Consider the following 17,651-nt stretch of genomic DNA (forward strand, 5'->3'; position numbering starts at 1 on the left):
CCAGGTCTTTCTCTCTTGAGCCGTTCTCGTCCAGGTGTGTCCGGCAACCTCGACTATGTCATCGCACCAGCGTTGTTTGGGCCTTCCCACTGGTCTGCGGCCATCTCTGGGGAGCCAGTGCAGGACACGTTCGCTCCATCGTCCATCTGTAGCTCTAGCGATATGACCGGCCCATTTCCACTTAAGTTTACAGACTGTGGAAGCTGCATCAACGATTTTTGTGGTAGCTCTTATGTCCAGATTTCTGATTCTATCTTTTAGTTTAAGGTTTAGAAGTGACCTCTCTGCAGCTCTTTGGAATACCGAGATTTTTTTAATAACTTCTTTTGTAAGTACCCAACTCTGGCATCCATAAATTAGGGTTGGTAAAATGGTGTTATCCATCAGCTTCTTCTTCAAGTGGACTGGCAAGTTGCTCTTGAATATTTCTTTATGTGACCAGTATCTTTTCCAGGCCAACGCTATTCTCCTGTCTATTTCTTTGTTTAAGGCATTGCTAAAAGATATTGTTTGGCCGAGGTAGATGTAATCGTCTACGTATTCTATTGATCCAGATGATATTGTTATTGGGATTTGCTCTCCATTTGTCATAATTTTTGTTTTGGTCGTATTCATTTGTAGCCCTACTTTGCTACTCTCATTGTCAAGCGTCATCAGCATTTGTTGCAGATATTCCGCACTTTCAGAGATTACTACTATATCATCTGCAAAGCGTAGGTGCGTGAGTTTTTCACCGTTGATGTTGATACCATATTCTTCCCATTTCAGGTTTCTGAAGATATGCTCTAGTACCGCTGTAAATAGTTTAGGTGAAAGCGGGTCGCCTTGTTTTACCTCTCTATGAATTTCGAAGCTTGTTCCAATCGTTTCCAGTTTTATTTTGGCTGAACTATTTTTGTATATAGTTTGGACTATGTTTATAAATTTTTGGTGTATTCCTTGCTGAGCCAGGCTTTTCCAGAGAAAATCGTGTGAGATTGAATCGAAAGCTTTAGTATAGTCTACGAACGCTAGGTATAGTGTCTTATTATATTCGTTGTATTTCTCTATTATTTGTGTTATCGTGAATATGTGGTCTAAAGTTGAGTAGCCCTTTCTAAAACCGGCTTGTTCCCGAGGCTGTTGTTCATCTAGACTTTTGCTTATCCTATTCAGTATAACCGACGAGAAAACTTTGTAGAGGACTGCCAGTAGACATATAGGTCGATAGTTATCGATTACATTAGGGTCCCCTTTTTTGTACAGTAGGATTATTAATGAGTTGCTCCAGTCTTCGGGAATCACTACTTGTTCTAAAATTTCATTAAAAAGCTTTGTTAAGTGCGGTACCAAAGGCTCTATCATCGCTAATATGGCGTCGTTTGTGATATTATCTTCTCCTGAACTTTTTCCTTTTTTCAGTTTATTTATTGCCCACTCTACCTCGCGGTAAACCGCATACATGGAATAGTCTCTGATATTATTTGATGTGCTATTATCTCTTCTGTTGTATTATTTTTTGAGTATAGTTGTTCATAGAAGTCTGTTGCCGTTTTTATTATGTCTTTTCTATTGGACGTTTTATCCCCTTTGGCATTCTTCAGTGATTTCACCCACTCTTTGCCTCCATTAAATTGTTTGAGACTGCGTTTGGTTGAACTTTTTTCTTCTAATTCTTTTTCTAAAAGTACGAGTCTCCTTTTTTGTCTATTTCGAAGAATTTTTTTGGCTATTTTCTTGTGTAGCGTTTTAAGACGTTTCCTTTGCTCAAATGTCCTGTTACTTACATTTTTTAGGGTGTTTCTTTCCATTATCATAGACAGTAATTATATTGTTGTTATAAGGATGTTGTGTTGTACTTGGTAGTTTTGTAAGGCTCTCCTTAATTTTGGTCAAGGTGTGTTTATAGTTTGTTTCAATAGGCTCATCATCATTATATGTAAATTGATCCTTTGCAACGATTCCAAGGTACTTTGATTCAATTGAGGTGAAATCTTTTTTCTTGATTCCGAACTTTGCTCTACTTTTCTTACATATTTGATTGATATCGTATGTGATTCTTACTAGTCTGTGGTCTGATGAAAATTTTGTCCCAATCACTTCATTATTTAGAGTTTTTTGTCTGTTTTTTACAAGTATAAAGTCTATTTCATTTTTTATTTCACCATTTGGAGACTTCCATGTCCATTTTTGCTTTTGATGTTTCTTAAATAGAGTGTTTGTGATTTGAAGCTTATTTTCGAAACAAAAGTTCATTAACAAAACACCTCTACTGTTTCTCTCACCGTATCCATACGGCCCACAAATCGATTTTTCTTCTTCTAAGGGCCATCCTATTTTAGAGTTGAAGTCACCCATTACTATGGTGTCATTCCCTGTTTCAAGAAGTGCTTCTTCGACCTGTTTGTAAAAAGATTCAACTTCTTTTTCTAAATCCTTTTTCATCTTACTTTGTGGGGCGTATACTTGTATTATATTCAGGGTTGTTTTTCCAATGTTCATGTCTAATCTTGCGACTCTATCGGAATATGTCTTAAAGTCAGTGATATAGCCCTTTAGGGCGGATTTAACCATAAATCCAATTCCATTTTTTCCTTTTCGGTCACCTCTGTACATAAGGATGTAATCTTGCTTTTCTAATATTTTTTCGGTATTTATTTTAACTTCAGAGAGTCCAATTATGTCCCAGTTGAGATTTTTTAACGCGTGCTCTAGTTCTAATATACGATGTATGGCTTTTAATGACCTTATATTGTATGTACATATTTTTAACGTATTGTTTTTGTGGTTGTTTTGATATGTTCCTTTATCTCCTTCATTATATGGAGGGTTTTGGTCGTAAACTCCCGCGGCGACCACCCGTATTGGGAGCTGATTTTTTCTGTTTTCTTTGGTAAGGTAGTTAGTTTGTGTGTTGTGTGACCCGTCGAGGTTCAAGGTATCATTTTGTATGATTTCCATAGTTTTTCCATGCTTAGGTGCCCTTGGTAGTTGTTAATTTTCTCCATTTAAAGTCTTGTTATGCAACGATTGTTGCTTGTGCTTTTCTTTGCTTGTGTCCGCATTGTCTGATGAGTTTATTTTATTATTTTTCGCGCCTTTTGTAAGGTATGATGTCAAGGAGCTACTGTTAGCATTTTGTTTTATATTGCTGGTCCATGTTTTTGACACAGGACTTGATGTTTTTGTTTTTTTCGAGATTTGACCTGGGTTGGTATTTTTGTTTGCTATATTTGGTCTCTCTAGGTCACTTTTGTCGCTTGGGCTAGCTGAGTGTGCTCTTTTATTATTAGGTTTTTCTATTAAAATGAGCTTGTCGTATTTCCGAATAGCCTTAGTACCCTTATTTCTATATTCGTTGAGCTCAGGTATAAGCAATTTTCGGGTTTCTAGGACTTTTGGGGGATAATCTTCCTTAATGTATGCTCCCGTTCCTTCTAATAATTTTTTGTTCTGCAGGATCACAATTTTTTTGCCGAATGTTGTGAATGTTACCCGGATGGGTCTTGGCTTTGAACCTTTTTTTCCCATTCGCCCAATATACTCTATTTCATTTTTTTCACAGGGTATTTCCATTTTCACATTAATTATTTGAAGTATAATTATTCTAGCTCTATGTAGCATTTCTCTTCTTCAAGAATTCCAAACAGTATTAAGTTTCTTTGACGTAGCTTTTTATCGAATTCATCCAATCTCTTTTCCTGGATATTTTGAGTTTCTTTAATGCTTTCTATATCGATTTGCATTGCCTTGAATTTATCGTCGATATTTTTGTTAATATTTAGTGTGATTTTTTCTTCTAGGAGCTCTAAACTTCGTTCATTGTCTTGCTTAATTTGCTCTCTTAATAAATTAAGTGCAGCTGCCAATTCGGCCATATTGTGCCTTGAGGTGTAGGTAATTTTCTTTTGCTTTTATCTATTTTTGAAGAATTTGGGTTGGCTCTACAATTTCTCCACTTGAAACTCTATTTTTCGCTGATTGGCTCTACATAAGTCTCTACATGCGACTCTACATGCGACTCTACATGCGACTCTACATGTGACTCTACACTTTCTATGAATTTGTCTTTAGTTGACTCTATTTTTCTTGGCGTCCTCTGGTGGCTGATACATGAACTATCAGGTAAGATGACAGATCTGTCAGTGTTGTTAGTTCTAGTTCCACTACTCGTCAACAGATGGCGGGATTTTGTTTACTTAGCGTTGATTTCGCAAATATGGATGTTATTTTCTTTTAAAAATTCAGATATCCCTATAAATATGTAACATTCAGCTTACTGCGTGGTTGTCTTTGTGTTCGTACAGCTTGCAATCGATTTTTATCACTGTTCTGGCAAATTGCTGTCTCCAGGAAGAATGATTTTGTTGAAAACTATCAGACTTATTGTTTTAGAAAGCATAGGTATTTGTACTCCTGATCATAGTGTAGACTAACTAGTAAAGTTTATTCACTTCACTTAAGATTATGTGGATTAATATTTTAAATGAGTTATTGCGGTTTATTATTAATCTTCGACGAGAACTTTACAATCAATTGTTTTGAAAATTTGCACTGTTTTAGCAGCCGTTACGACTGTTAAGATTGCACTTTTGTATTTTCACTGTTTGAGCACTATTTCACTGTATTTTATCACTGGGTATAGCGTATAGTTATTTACTGATTGTTGGGAATATCAATGAATTCCTGAAATACTATTATTTCTAATAATTTTAAGTAAAAACAGCGGAGATAAATAAAAACTCAGCTGACAGCTTGGGGTTGCCAGCGCCAAACTTTAAAAAAAACATTTACCTAATACAATATTAACTCCTTAGCTAGCTTTCGTGCTTTACGAAAATGGCGGGTCCAAATCCTAAAATACGTAGGTACATGGTATAGGCTAGCTTAGGTTGAAGAACTGATTTAAATATAACTTCTTAGGTAGGTACACAGAATTGACAAAACTCCCATCTTAGGTTTCGTGGTCTATTCTATTCTCTGTGGGGTGTTAGTACCTGCACCACTAAGGTCTAAACTACCTTCCTAAGCTTGGACCATTTCTCACCACGCTGGTCTACTGCGGGTTGGTGGGCTCACATATCTATGTGTGCTAAGTCTAGATGCGCTTAGGTTTAACCGTAATAGCACGTGGTGTAAGTAATTGTACTTAAAATCCTTATTTCTAAAAAGTTCATGACCGAGTCCATGGTGTTTGGTACATGGTCGGATTCGAACCCAAGTCCTCACGAATTAAAGTCGAGAGCTATTCCGTTACACCACCACGGCTTCCGAACGTTTCGTGTTATAAACAAGATAATGATTAAGTGATGTAAGAAAACTTGAAAAGGATTGATAATATACCTACTAGGTACTTAGGTACTTGTCTTTTAGTCAAACTATATATTTTTTAAAACGGTATCTAATTTATGAGAGACAATTAAACTACATGAAATATGATTGATAACAGAGATACGATCGGATTTTCGTCATATCCAACAATGGACACAAGTTTTATAAGATAAAACAATGGAGCTTCCTCTTCCTTGGTTTATATTTTATATTCTGATTCTCCACACGCCTGTCTTCATGTCTAAGGAGTAATTGCTTATTTTTTTGTGGTGCTTTGTTCCATAGGACAGGTTAATTAACCAAAATATCCGAACAATCGCAATGTAATTTTTGGTAGAAATATGTGTTAGTGGCAAAAGATTTCAGTGAAGAAATGCGAAAAAAAAATCCATCCTGTGATCTTTCAGCGCATTGATGAAGATGTGAAAGCTTGTATTTTAAAAGATGGGCAAAATACGTGTTTTTAAAAAAGTAGATATAAGTAATGGCTGAAGTCATTAAAATCATATGAAAAGTTATATAATATTTATATAATAATTTCTAATCTACGGTTGACCTATCCAACAAATACGAAACTAGGTCCTCCATAATTACGTGCAACCTTCAAAACCGTACCTCACATTAGGCCTTTGCGAAGGCTGGATAGACGGACGGACAAACAAAAAACCCACAATTGCTATAATTATTATAAGCCGAGGGAGCCACTCCGGATGGCCAGTCCTCCACCGCACCCGGCGCCCGCGCAACGTACACGGAGCTATTCCAATTTCAAAATTCAAAAACTAAACATGACAAAATAGTCATTTTACAGTTTTTATTTTTAAATTTAAGTTTCTTCGCGGCCAGTACGTATAGTAAAATGAGCATTTTAAAGTCAATGCCGCACTTTTGTTTATTCTTATGACGAACTGGTTTTGCAAGCACCAAGTGCATTATAAAATTGTGTGACTGAGGATGAACTTTGATAGTTAATTTTACTCAGAACTTCTAGTTTTATGAATTCAACATGGGGCTTTTTATACTGGTAAGTGGAAAGCTTATTTAATTAAAGCTTTAATTTAAAGCCGCATAATTACCTAGATCGTAAACGTCCAGGTTAAACTTTACATTCAAAATTATCCTAAGTATATATTTTTTATTTTTTCATTCATTCATATGTAACAAATTGTTTCCAAAATTTTATGCCTTTTTAAATTTAAATAATCGTCAACAACAACAAAAATACATGTTTCAATGGAGATTGGTACCATGTGCAATTATGCTCAATAAAACCCTATAACGATTATCACAAACACTAGGTGATCTAAATATAGTGCCAGTATACAATAGGTGGTATAGAGTGCCACCTTTATTTTTGAGGGTTTATTTTATTATTTGCATTAGTCTATGGCTAAACCCATATGATTATTGTGTGTAGTAGCAATATGAAGTAACCTAGATAAATTACAATAATAACTAGTGATTTAGAAAACCTAAAAAGCAAAGTTAACACGCCTATATCTACAGTGTTGAAGGAGGCAATATGTCCTGCAGGTGACTATTATAACTACTATAACATAACCGTGCTGTGTTTGTAGACCAAACGTTTAACAGAATGTCGAATTATGCGACCTCTTTTATCTAGCAATACATGAATGCCAATATTAGTATATTAGGTACTTTATCTATCTATAGAATAATTAGAACATCCTGTATATAGTTGCTAAGGCTGAGGTCAAACCATTGAACAAGAGGGGCTTAAAAGACGTAACCTCCTTTTTACCCCGTAATGAAAACCAATTTTGTGTATTTTTCCAATTTAGTACGACCTCCAAAACAAGAAACAATGGAGTGATACCGCATCATATACAAAAGAATTAAATAAAATCTGGTTACTGCGAAGGCCATGGTCCTATTATACGATATATTAGGTAAATCTGGGTGCAACAATTAGGCCCGGAAACAAATTATGCATTATTTTATTGTGTTTTCAAGACATTAAGCATATAATCACTGAACATATCTCAACAATAAACCACCAAATCTTATCTTTATACTAACAATCTTAATATGCAAAAGCAGGGAACCGCACATTGTATCTATATACTCATATGATCAGCTTCATAAGTAGCTGTATATTTTTTTCATTTTCAAACTAGCAGTCAAATTACCATTTGCATAACTACATAAAGACCGTCGTAGGTACCTACCTACCTTGCACCGAAAGGGCTAGTCCCAAGACCTTACTGCTGTCTACTTCTACTTATCAATTTCCTAACACTTCCGTGCCCAACCTGTCTATGCAAAGATCGTAATTTCAGATCTTTAAACACAATGCCTCCCATTATAAAACCAATGTAATTAAAACTTAAACAACAGATACAAATGACTGTGTCAATGTAGTCACAATGATTAGTTGCAAGCAACATTATTAATAATGGGAAAATAAACTTTATCTACACATGAAATCTTATAAATTCTGCGTAACTATTCAAGGAAACACATTAAATTGACCATCTAATGTTAGACATGTGCGCCAAGACCTTATCTATTACTTGCAAACACGCATACCAATATTTTAATGACAATTAATAGTAATTTGTTGTCTTCCACAGTTAACTCCAATACTCACAGCGTGGCTCATATCCGTGACGTCAGCGGCCGAGACCCTCCCCTCTGCCCTCACCCCCGCGGCCCTCGCCCCCGCCGCGGAGACCAAGGATGAGCAGCTGCAGCGCCAGATCCGACAGAGCTACTATGACTATTACCCTTACCCAGGGTACGCGCCCGCCCCTGCTCCGAGACCCCTGTACGAGAGACTAGCATACCCACCCGCCAGATGCGGCCGATGCCTCGAAGACAGGTACGAAAGAAGAAGAAACCGAGACAGATATGATGACGACGAGGACGACGATGATGACAGACGCAGTCACAGACCTACGTCTGGCAGCCGACACGACAAGAACCGAAGCGGAGAGCGAGACAGAGACGACGATGACGACCGCAGATACAACTCCGATAGGAGGAACGGAGACAAAAACAACGGGACGAGCGAGGAAGGGGATGATAGCAAAGACGATAAGGACGATAAGAAAGGCCACGGCAGCAGGCATAGGGATCGTGATCGCGATCGCGACCACAGAAACAGATACGACGACAGAGACCGCTACCGTCCAGACTACTACGATAGATTCCTGAGAGATCCATACAGGGAGCGGGTTCCGTATGGCTACGAAGACCCCTACAGACGTCCGTTGTATGACCGGGGGTACCCTGAGGATCGGTTCGCGTATCCGTCGTATAGACGGCCGGTGTACGACGACCGCTACGACAGGGGGGGCGCGTATGATGATGGATACGGGGGGTATGCGCCGGGAGTCGGCAGAGGACCTCATGACAGGTGAGGAATTTCACTTCTATGCTTCTAGGTTACAAATTTGGGATTTCTTGCTATAATTGAAAAAACAGTTCCTACGGTCATATTCGATCGACTACTTATAATTTTTTTTACATGCTAAGTAAACATGTGCCAGTTTCCAAAAGTTATTCAGATGATGAGTTGTGTGATGGTGGGATCCTTACGACTTGCAATAAAATGTATGTAGCATAACACAGCTGTGCCTAACAAATATAATTTTCATAAGAGGGACGACCTGAAAGTGTAAATTCTCTGTACTTATTTGAAGTACCTACTTATCGATACCAATACACACCATGATTGTATTGCACTATTTTGCAAGCATCAGATTCATTGTGTAGTCAGACAATAATTGAAAATGATACTGGTAGTTAAGTAGAGCACATTGAACTGTTGGGTCAGTCTAGTTTATGAAAAACTGCTCAAACCACAACTCTATCACGTTACCTTAAACGTACCGATGGTATGGCAGCTCTAGTTCGTTCATTTTTGTCAAGCTAAAGTAACCTTTGGTCGGTAATCAGTCGCTGAAATCGACAATACTGCCGTTATGCCAATCATGGGCATGCCAATAGATAATTCCCCACGCTTTCCCTCAAAATGACTTTACCACATGTAGAGGTATATTGTGGCAGATTCAATAGATATAAAATTACAACTGTAACGGTGTTTGGTCATGGACGTTACTTGATTTCGTTTCCGGTAGCCATTGTAGGTTTTGCACTCACGTGACGTGATGATGATGATGATGATACACTTGCGAATGTAACCAGCAATTTGTTATAGCTAATGTGCTTAGCCATCGGTAGCAGTACCTGGGTACAGCTACAACAAGACAATATAGAGTGTTGCAAAAGAGTATAGTAAGGCTAATGGCTAACTACCGCAACGGTAGCTATAATATACATATAAGTAGTAGGTATTGTAATCCCCCAAAAATACCCCCTCCCCCTTATACATATAATATATTACGAATCCCTATGAGAAATATCGCTCATGCATGCCACACCAGCCTATGATTTATTCTTATGATTTTTCAAAGACATTTTTTTTACATTAGATAAAGAAATCAGTAGATAAAGTACCTATCTATCTGGTTAACCACATAAAAGTGTGTCAAAATTAATTATAATCTCTGTGCTGACCTAACTGCCTTGGTATAAGTATATCTAAACACAATTGCATCTTCTCAATTACGATCCTAGTAAATTACAAGGCGTGAATTACGCAAATATACCTGAGAAGCCTTAGAAGCTTTCATACAATTTATAAAGTAATTACGTACGTTCAATTATGCCGTAACATACAACACCAGGAGATAATTGAAAAAACGATTCAACAAGCTCAAGATTTTATAAATTCTTATGGCCGTAGATGCTTGTAATTTTTACATTAGGTATTGTTTGTTTTTTGCTAGTTTATACCTAACAGGTAACGAATGCAGGAAATGGACGTCTAAATAATCTAATTATACCTACAGTAAGTAGTTTTAATACGGAGATGTGAATTGGTACATGCTGTTATTGGATAAAAAACTATAAACCCCAAATTATCTAATTAAATGCCGCTACTTATATTAACTTCTCAGCTGTAAAGCAATCGCAAAGAGATCTTTGGCCACTTAATTTCAATTCGCGAAAACGGTGTCCCATTTTTTTATCGTCCATCTTGTTTTCCGTTGGGCACCCACGGTTGAGTAACCCTGCAGACGTGTGGGTGACTGACCCTCGCTTGCTGACCGCTTCGAAATCCAAAAAGGTCGAAGAACTAGAGCATTTTTTTTTCCTTTTTGGCACGTTCAGGTTTTTTGTTTTAATTAGCTCCGAGTTACTGGTGGTTTCGTTTTTATTTGCTAGTATGTGTAACGGGGTGTGATACTTGATACTTGGTCCGGTAATCGTAACCGACATGTAACGGGTACACGCTGAGCAGTTGACTGGATGTGATCAATGTGATAGAAATTAGATAATTAGATATGCTAAGTATTTAATAACACCTAACTGTATCTGGTAAGTAATAGTAATGATAGGCTAACTACTAAAGACCAAACTATTTGAAATACACCTTGGATGTAGGTTAAAATGCTATGCTTTATAATTATGTTATGTCGATTCTGAAGAAATATAATTTAATTTTAGAAATTTAAAATTTTACCGAAGGAAACTAAACGAAGTACTTATAGGTTTTACTGCACTAAAATTGGAATATGTGCCTTCAGAATCAGAATCGACTAAGTAATTGTGAAACTAATTTTCTTTCACCCGCCACTTTCCTACTAGTCCACTTTTGCAACACCATGCATAGTAAAAAGTGCTATAAACTATAAAGTGTTAAGAGTGGTATCCTGAAAGTTTCAGGCCGTGGGACGAGACGTACCGCGGGCAGGCCGGGTGGGACGCCGGCGGCCGCGGCTACTACTTCGCCTCGGGACGGCCCGAGCCCGCCGCGCCGGCGTGGGGAGCCGCCAGGTATGATAGATAAATAATTAATGGTCTTACTGCCAGTTTCAATAACTCTATCTATCGATAGTTGATGAAACATTCGTACGACTTTGACAGAGTGCAACTTTTCATGTGACAAAATCATATATATTTATAGAATAGATATAATTATAGTAACTGTCATCTATCGATAGATAGAGCATTGAAACTGGCACTTAATGTTTAATATGTAGAGTAGAGTATCACCAGGTATCTGAAAGAATGGGTTATTTAAAGTTAGCTGCATTTGACCAGAGAAAAATGGCATGCGTTTGCCCCGTAGTGACACCGATAGACTAATAGAAAAAGCTAAATCACCAATGTGTTACATATTGTTTGTAATAATTGTAGAATAACTGCCTACAGACCGGCCTAACGAACGCCCAACGATAGATAAGTATTTATCATACATAATACAGGGCAGATCACAGCAACAAAGGTCCACAAAACCCGTTGGTTTGGCCGGTGTGTACGCAGCTTCATTCTATAATTATACTATACTATAAATTATTAAATACGACACAAGATTAATTCCAGTTGCATCCCGACAAAGTAACACGGTTTGGGATGCAATCATGTGGCACCTGCATGCACATTTTAATTTTAATGCAATAATAGCGCGCTCAGGGTTGATGCGATTCGTTAACTTCGTAACAAACGAAGGTGATAAAAAAAATATGGCAGCACCGACGACACTACGGCTAACCAACGATGGGGCCTCGCCCATAGGTACTCGTCCAATAGTTGTCCTTATACCTCCTACTACCAAACACAAATTCACACTACCATAACCATTTACTTAGCGAGTTAGTTAACCTAACCCTGCCCGCATGACAGAGTATGGGACGAGGAGCTGGAGTATGACGGGAGAGGATATCCGGCATATCAGGGCCGGCGCTGGGCCCGGGAATACTACAGGTACCGGGGAGGGGATGTCGGGGCATTGAGGTGGTTTGGGAACGGGCACAGATTGTGAAGCAGACATCTTTAAATTAACGAAGTGGCTGAATTAGTTCAGATAGCACCTTGTTTTCTGTAAGGTGTTTTTTTTTTCAGTATTTCAGATCTAGGGTGCACGAAAGAAACCGAGCACCCTGGCTAGTCAGCAACTGACGCTTGTTATAAACCCAATTAAAACAAGTGAAGTCTACCTTATTATTTTTAGTTCTTAATTTTGAGATGTTTGCTTTCACAGTCTTAAGATTTTGGCTGTGATAAAATATGTGGATATAACTTTGTGTGCAGGTATTTTACTGTGCTAAATATAATTTCAAAGGAAGAATATGTTGTGGTGTTTGAAGTCTCTAACTTTCTTTTTACCACTGTCAAGGAATATACTTTATATACAGGGTGTCCCAAAAGTCAACGTCATCCCTTAAAGGGCTGATAGGTCAGCTCATGAGAGGCCAGAATATCACAATATGACCTTAGTAAAAACTCGATAATTTTCGAGATATTTACACTTTTATAAATTTGCTGAAAATCGACACCTTGGATCAGTTTTTTGCGTGCCGCCGGTAAAAAAATCCATATTGTTAGAATTTGTTTGGTGTTGCATCACCCTGTATAGCCCTGCTATTGATCGCAGTCAAAATAAATAACGAGTAATGCTGTATGTTTAAAAAAAACACGGTTTTCAAAGTCATAAAAGGTAATCGTATTTTTTTTATAAACAACTTTGACTCTACATACTGCAAAAAAAATATACCACGCAAACCTGGCACCTTATTTGAAAAGATTGCTCATTTAATGCAGTTTCCAAAATGGTATGAAACGTTGCTATTGTTTCAATTAACAAAAAGTTATTGCTATTTTAGTACAAAACGACCTCGATGTAAAATTGTTTGAAGGAAATTTATCTGACTGAATTTATTAAGGGTAAGTCATGTTGAAATGAGTAAAAGTAAAATAGGTGGTGCGGTCAGCCGTGGCAACATAGATGACGCAAAAATAGCTAAGAAAAAACTTACCAAACTCTTATAAAACATATTTTGCGTTTTTTACACCTTATTTAAAAAAAACAAACATTTATGGACTTTTATTTTTATTTCTCAAAATTATATCACCACATTATTATATTAAGTACATAATCAGCAATAAATAATACTCATTAATGGTCATAATCATAATTTTGAGAGTTTGGTTTTGTTTAACAATAACTTTAAAATAAATAACAAGTAATTAGAGGTAATGTTAATGACAAACTGATCTGTCCCTTTTTGGGATACTGTGGGTGTACAATGTACATGTGTAAGCGTTTTACTTGTACAATACGAGTATCACACATTAGCACTACTCAGGAATGTACGTTACCATGCGCTACATTTATGGGGAATGTGGAGTTGCTATAGTCCACTTTTTTCGAGAAAGATACTCAAAATGCGTTTTTTTTTTATTAACTGTGACAACGTTGTCTCTTTTCCCACTCCCGGCCACACCACCTATTTTACTTTTACTCATTCCAACATGACTTACCCTTAATAAATTCAGTCAGATAAATTTCCTTCAAACAATTTTACATCGAGGTCGTTTTGTACTAAAATAGCAATAACTTTTTTGTTAATTGAAACAATAGCAACGTTTTATACCATTTTGGAAACTGCATTAAATGAGCAATCTTTGCAAATAAGGTGCCAGGTTTGCGTGCTATATTTTTTTTACAGTATGTAGAGTCAAAGTTGTTTATAAAAAAATACGATTACCTTTTATGACTTTGAAAACCGTGTTTTTTTTAAACATACAGCATTACTCGATATTTATTTTGACTGCGATCAATAGCAGGGCTATACAGGGTGATGCAACACCAAACAAATTCTAACAATATGGATTTTTGTACCGGCGGCACGCAAAAAACTGATCCAAGGTGTCGATTTTCAGCAAATTTTTAAAAGTGCCAATATCTCGAAAATTATCGAGTTTTTACTAAGGTCATATTGTGATATTCTGGCCTCTCATGAGCTGACCTATCAGCCCTTTAAGGGATGACGTTGACTTTTGGGACACCCTGTATACTTATCAACGAAAAAATATCTTTAGGTGCCTATTTAGGTAGGTGTGTCCTGAACTGCACACGCCAGTTAATTATATGAGTAGATTTTTATATTGCTCCTATCTGCCTAAAAAATCTTAACTCATGTGTGTTCTTCATACTATCGTATAAACTCGATAACATTCCTTCCTTCAATCTGCCTTCATTCCTCCATCAGTGGGCTTGTCTCTTTTTTTATATGTTTACGTACTCAATCCAGATCCTTATCCTAATCCAACCACCCATGTTATTACAGGCCGGAGCAGAGTCCAGGGTACCAAAGCGCGTACCCTTCTACCTCATACCAGCAGAGCGGCGCTTACCCTTCAACCGGGCAGAGTGGCTACCAGTCCCCAGGGTACCAAAGTGCCTACCCGTCTACAGGGTACCAGAGTGCCTACCCGTCGACTGGATACCGCCAGCAGGCGTACCAGGGTTCCTTCGGGCAGGAGAGTGGGTACCGACCCAGTGGCTGGCATAGCGTGGGGGAGCGACGACCTTACAGGGACCAGAGGTGAGAAATTAATGAACTGGATACTGAGTAGATTAGGAGTAGTGTTGCCACGAATAGTGAATTGGCCGAATACCGAATACCGAATATTCGGCGACGCTGCCGGCCGAAGCGCCGAATATTCGGCCGCCGAATATTCGGCGCTACAACCTGTTTTTTTTGTTCCTGGAACTGCTTTGAAGAAGTCGCTACAGATTATATGAGAAATGCTAATTATTAGGAGGCAGAATGCTTTGAATTTTTATTTGATAATAGTTCGCCTAGATCGGATGGCTGATCCTTACAAGTGGTGGTCAGCAAACAAAAAACAATACCCGAACCTTTTGAAATTTGCAAAAACTTATCTTTCTTCATCTGGAAGTAGCGTTTATAGTGAGAGGTTATTTTCTGAGGATGGTTACAATGAAAAGCGCAATCATGAGCTACCAAAAAATGCTGAAATGCTCGTTTTTATCAAGCACAACTTACTACTGATTAATTTTAAGTACTAAAATGTTGTGATTTGGAAATAAATACACAATTTTGATTAAAATAACAAGTCATTTTTTACATGATTTACTATTCGGTATTCGGCCCGAATAGTACGCACTATTCGGCCGAATACCGAATACTGAAAAAACTGGCCGAATACCGAATAGTTGCCGAATATTCGTGGCATCTCTGATTAGGAGCATTATAATTCATAATTTGTCGAGATTCACTGAAGTGGAAAGTAGAACCTATGTAGGTATATTAACATTATTTTTATTAATCCAAAGATAAGATATAGAGAGACAGCACCTAAAGGTGTAAGCCCCTAGTGCCTCATCATCACGTGCCTGATCTTTACTAAAGTTTATTTTGTAATTATTTCAGTGGGGTAAACAAGCTGGACAGCCGAGACAACTACGGGCAAGGCTACCAGCGTCCGGGGCAGAACGCGTACGGGCAGAGCAGCGCTTACGGGCAAAGTGACTCCAACAGAGGATCTTACGCGCAAACGGATAGCCGACGCCCCGCCGACGCTTACGACCAAAATGTACGCGGACAAGCCATATCATACGGCAGTGACGCCTATGGATCGTCAGGCAGCCGTGGGCAAGGATCGTACGGGCAAAATGACGGTTACAGTGCATCAGGCAGTCGAGGGCAAGGAGCTTATGGGCAAAATGACGCTTACGGCTCAACCGGTAGCAGAGGACAGGGGGCGTACGGTCAGAACAGTGACGCTTACGGCTCGTCTGGCAGTCGCGGTCAGGGGTACGATCAAAACTCCTCTTACGGAGGCAATAGACAGTCCAGCACCTATGGGCAGGTCACTAGTGCTTCGAACAGCTACGCTCAGAGCACCACGACCCCTGGTACAAGCTATTTGTACCAGAGAGCTGATGAACAAGTGACGGTCAAGGAGGCGGATGAGGAAACGACTAAAACTCCGTCTTCATAGAGTATTTAGTTTGAAGGTATGAGTGTGTTGTTTGCGGTGTGAATTTAGATTAAATGATTTATAGGTTTTAAGTGTACCTAGTTGACGGGAGACTTATGTAGGTACTTAATTAATTTAAATGTAAGTGCACCTTTTCAGTATTTTATTATTTTTGGTGAAAAATTATAATATGTAATAGCCAGTATTAGCTTTAAAACTTAGCTCACATTAGAAGTTATGTTTTACTTGAACGCGAATGTGACTATTACATGTACTTTACTTACTTATTACTTTTGGTTTATAAACATAACATATTAAATGAATAAAATAAATTAATTACAGTGTATGTATTTAAAATTTTAATATAAGTTCTTAAAGTCAGCCTTACAGCGCCATCAAGCGTCGAGTAGTGCAACTACAAACAAATTTAACAACTTGATAGATGGCAGCACTTTACACTTCATTTCAGCTAAGATGATTCATGTAGTTTGGAAAAATATGAACACTGTCACAGGCGTCACAGCTATCATCTTAGCTGAACAGAGTCGCGAGCACAAGTTTCGATCCTCCTTTTACGTTGCGTATCGTCAACTGTCACTGTCAAAATGTAAGGCAAAGGTAGTTCCAAAAGTGACATTTGTTTTTTCCATATGTTAGGTGGAATTTCACCAAACGCTAAACGTATTTAGTAGCCTGTCATACGTCTGTCAGTTAGTACAAAATGTATTTAAAATTGGATTTAAATACGTTTAGCGTTTGGTAAAAGTGACCCTTCGTGTAGATTCGAAAATAGTATCGAATCCGGTGCTCGCTGCACGAAATATACTTAACTTAAGTACACGTTTTTTCAGTATAGGTTACAGTATTACATTGAGGATTTTTCCATAAGGTAGATGACTAAACTTCACTGGTCATCATAATATTATCTTTAATATGAATTTTATAGGGAAACTTTTGCTCTGATACCGACCGCCAGGGGCGCTGTTCATATTTTCATAAAAATCGATGAATTCTACTTCACGTTCACGATGAAAATTCATGCTAAGGGGTCTGTTCAAAAGCGTTTTTCCCAAAACATCTAGACTAATACTTATTAGAAGGTATTGCTAGGCTATCTTAATACATGAGTTGATTCTTAAAGGTTCAAAAATATATTTTCTATGCTATTGTGTGAATAGACTTTCAGAGAGACATCGCTATGACCCCATATGATGGTCGTCATCATTGTCGATTATGAAATTTAATGTCTGATATACAAACAGCTATATTCCAAGACTTAGGTCCGACTTTGTGATTGAAAACAGTTTGCAGAATGTACTTATACTACTTATGGCCTGCTGCTGAAAACTTGTGAAAGACAATTTAATTTGAATGTGTTTCTCAGATTAATTTGAATGTGTTTTTTATTTAGATAAGACTTATTTGTCTTCGAAGTCTTTGTCGTTTGTAAGGTAGGTCTTGTCAGTGAAACGGACTTAAATGAATCTAAACTCGAACAGTGAAATGACGAATACCTAGTT

At 37.8% G+C, this 17,651-nt stretch overlaps 1 protein-coding gene across 4 annotated transcripts; it reads left to right on the forward strand.

The window, feature by feature from the left end:
• The first annotated feature begins 6,016 nt into the window (after window positions 1–6,016).
• Window positions 6,017–16,472, forward strand: LOC105390999 (translation initiation factor IF-2). 4 transcript variants are annotated; one of them, XM_038115402.2, is made up of 6 exons: window positions 6,017–6,334; window positions 7,905–8,689; window positions 11,059–11,175; window positions 12,025–12,105; window positions 14,472–14,729; window positions 15,582–16,472. In XM_038115402.2, the coding sequence occupies exons 1-6, from the start codon at window positions 6,317–6,319 to the stop codon at window positions 16,150–16,152; spliced, it is 1,830 nt and encodes a 609-aa protein (XP_037971330.2). In that variant the 5' UTR covers window positions 6,017–6,316; the 3' UTR covers window positions 16,153–16,472. The 4 variants fall into 4 exon arrangements, with proteins under 4 accessions (XP_037971330.2, XP_037971331.2, XP_037971332.2 ...); XM_038115403.2 differs by having other exon boundaries at window positions 11,065–11,175; XM_038115404.2 differs by lacking the exon at window positions 12,025–12,105 and having other exon boundaries at window positions 6,018–6,334.
• Window positions 16,473–17,651: the final 1,179 nt, after the last annotated feature.

This window comes from Plutella xylostella, chromosome 8 (assembly GCF_932276165.1).
Source record: "Plutella xylostella chromosome 8, ilPluXylo3.1, whole genome shotgun sequence".
NCBI lineage: Eukaryota > Metazoa > Arthropoda > Insecta > Lepidoptera > Plutellidae > Plutella > Plutella xylostella.

Bases quoted from the DNA above. Each gene is read 5' to 3' on its own strand.
- LOC105390999 (XM_038115402.2), top strand. The intron at 11,176-12,024 runs GTATGATAGATA...CCCGCATGACAG, and splicing joins CCGGCGTGGGGAGCCGCCAG to AGTATGGGACGAGGAGCTGG. The intron at 12,106-14,471 runs GTACCGGGGAGG...ATGTTATTACAG, and splicing joins TGGGCCCGGGAATACTACAG to GCCGGAGCAGAGTCCAGGGT.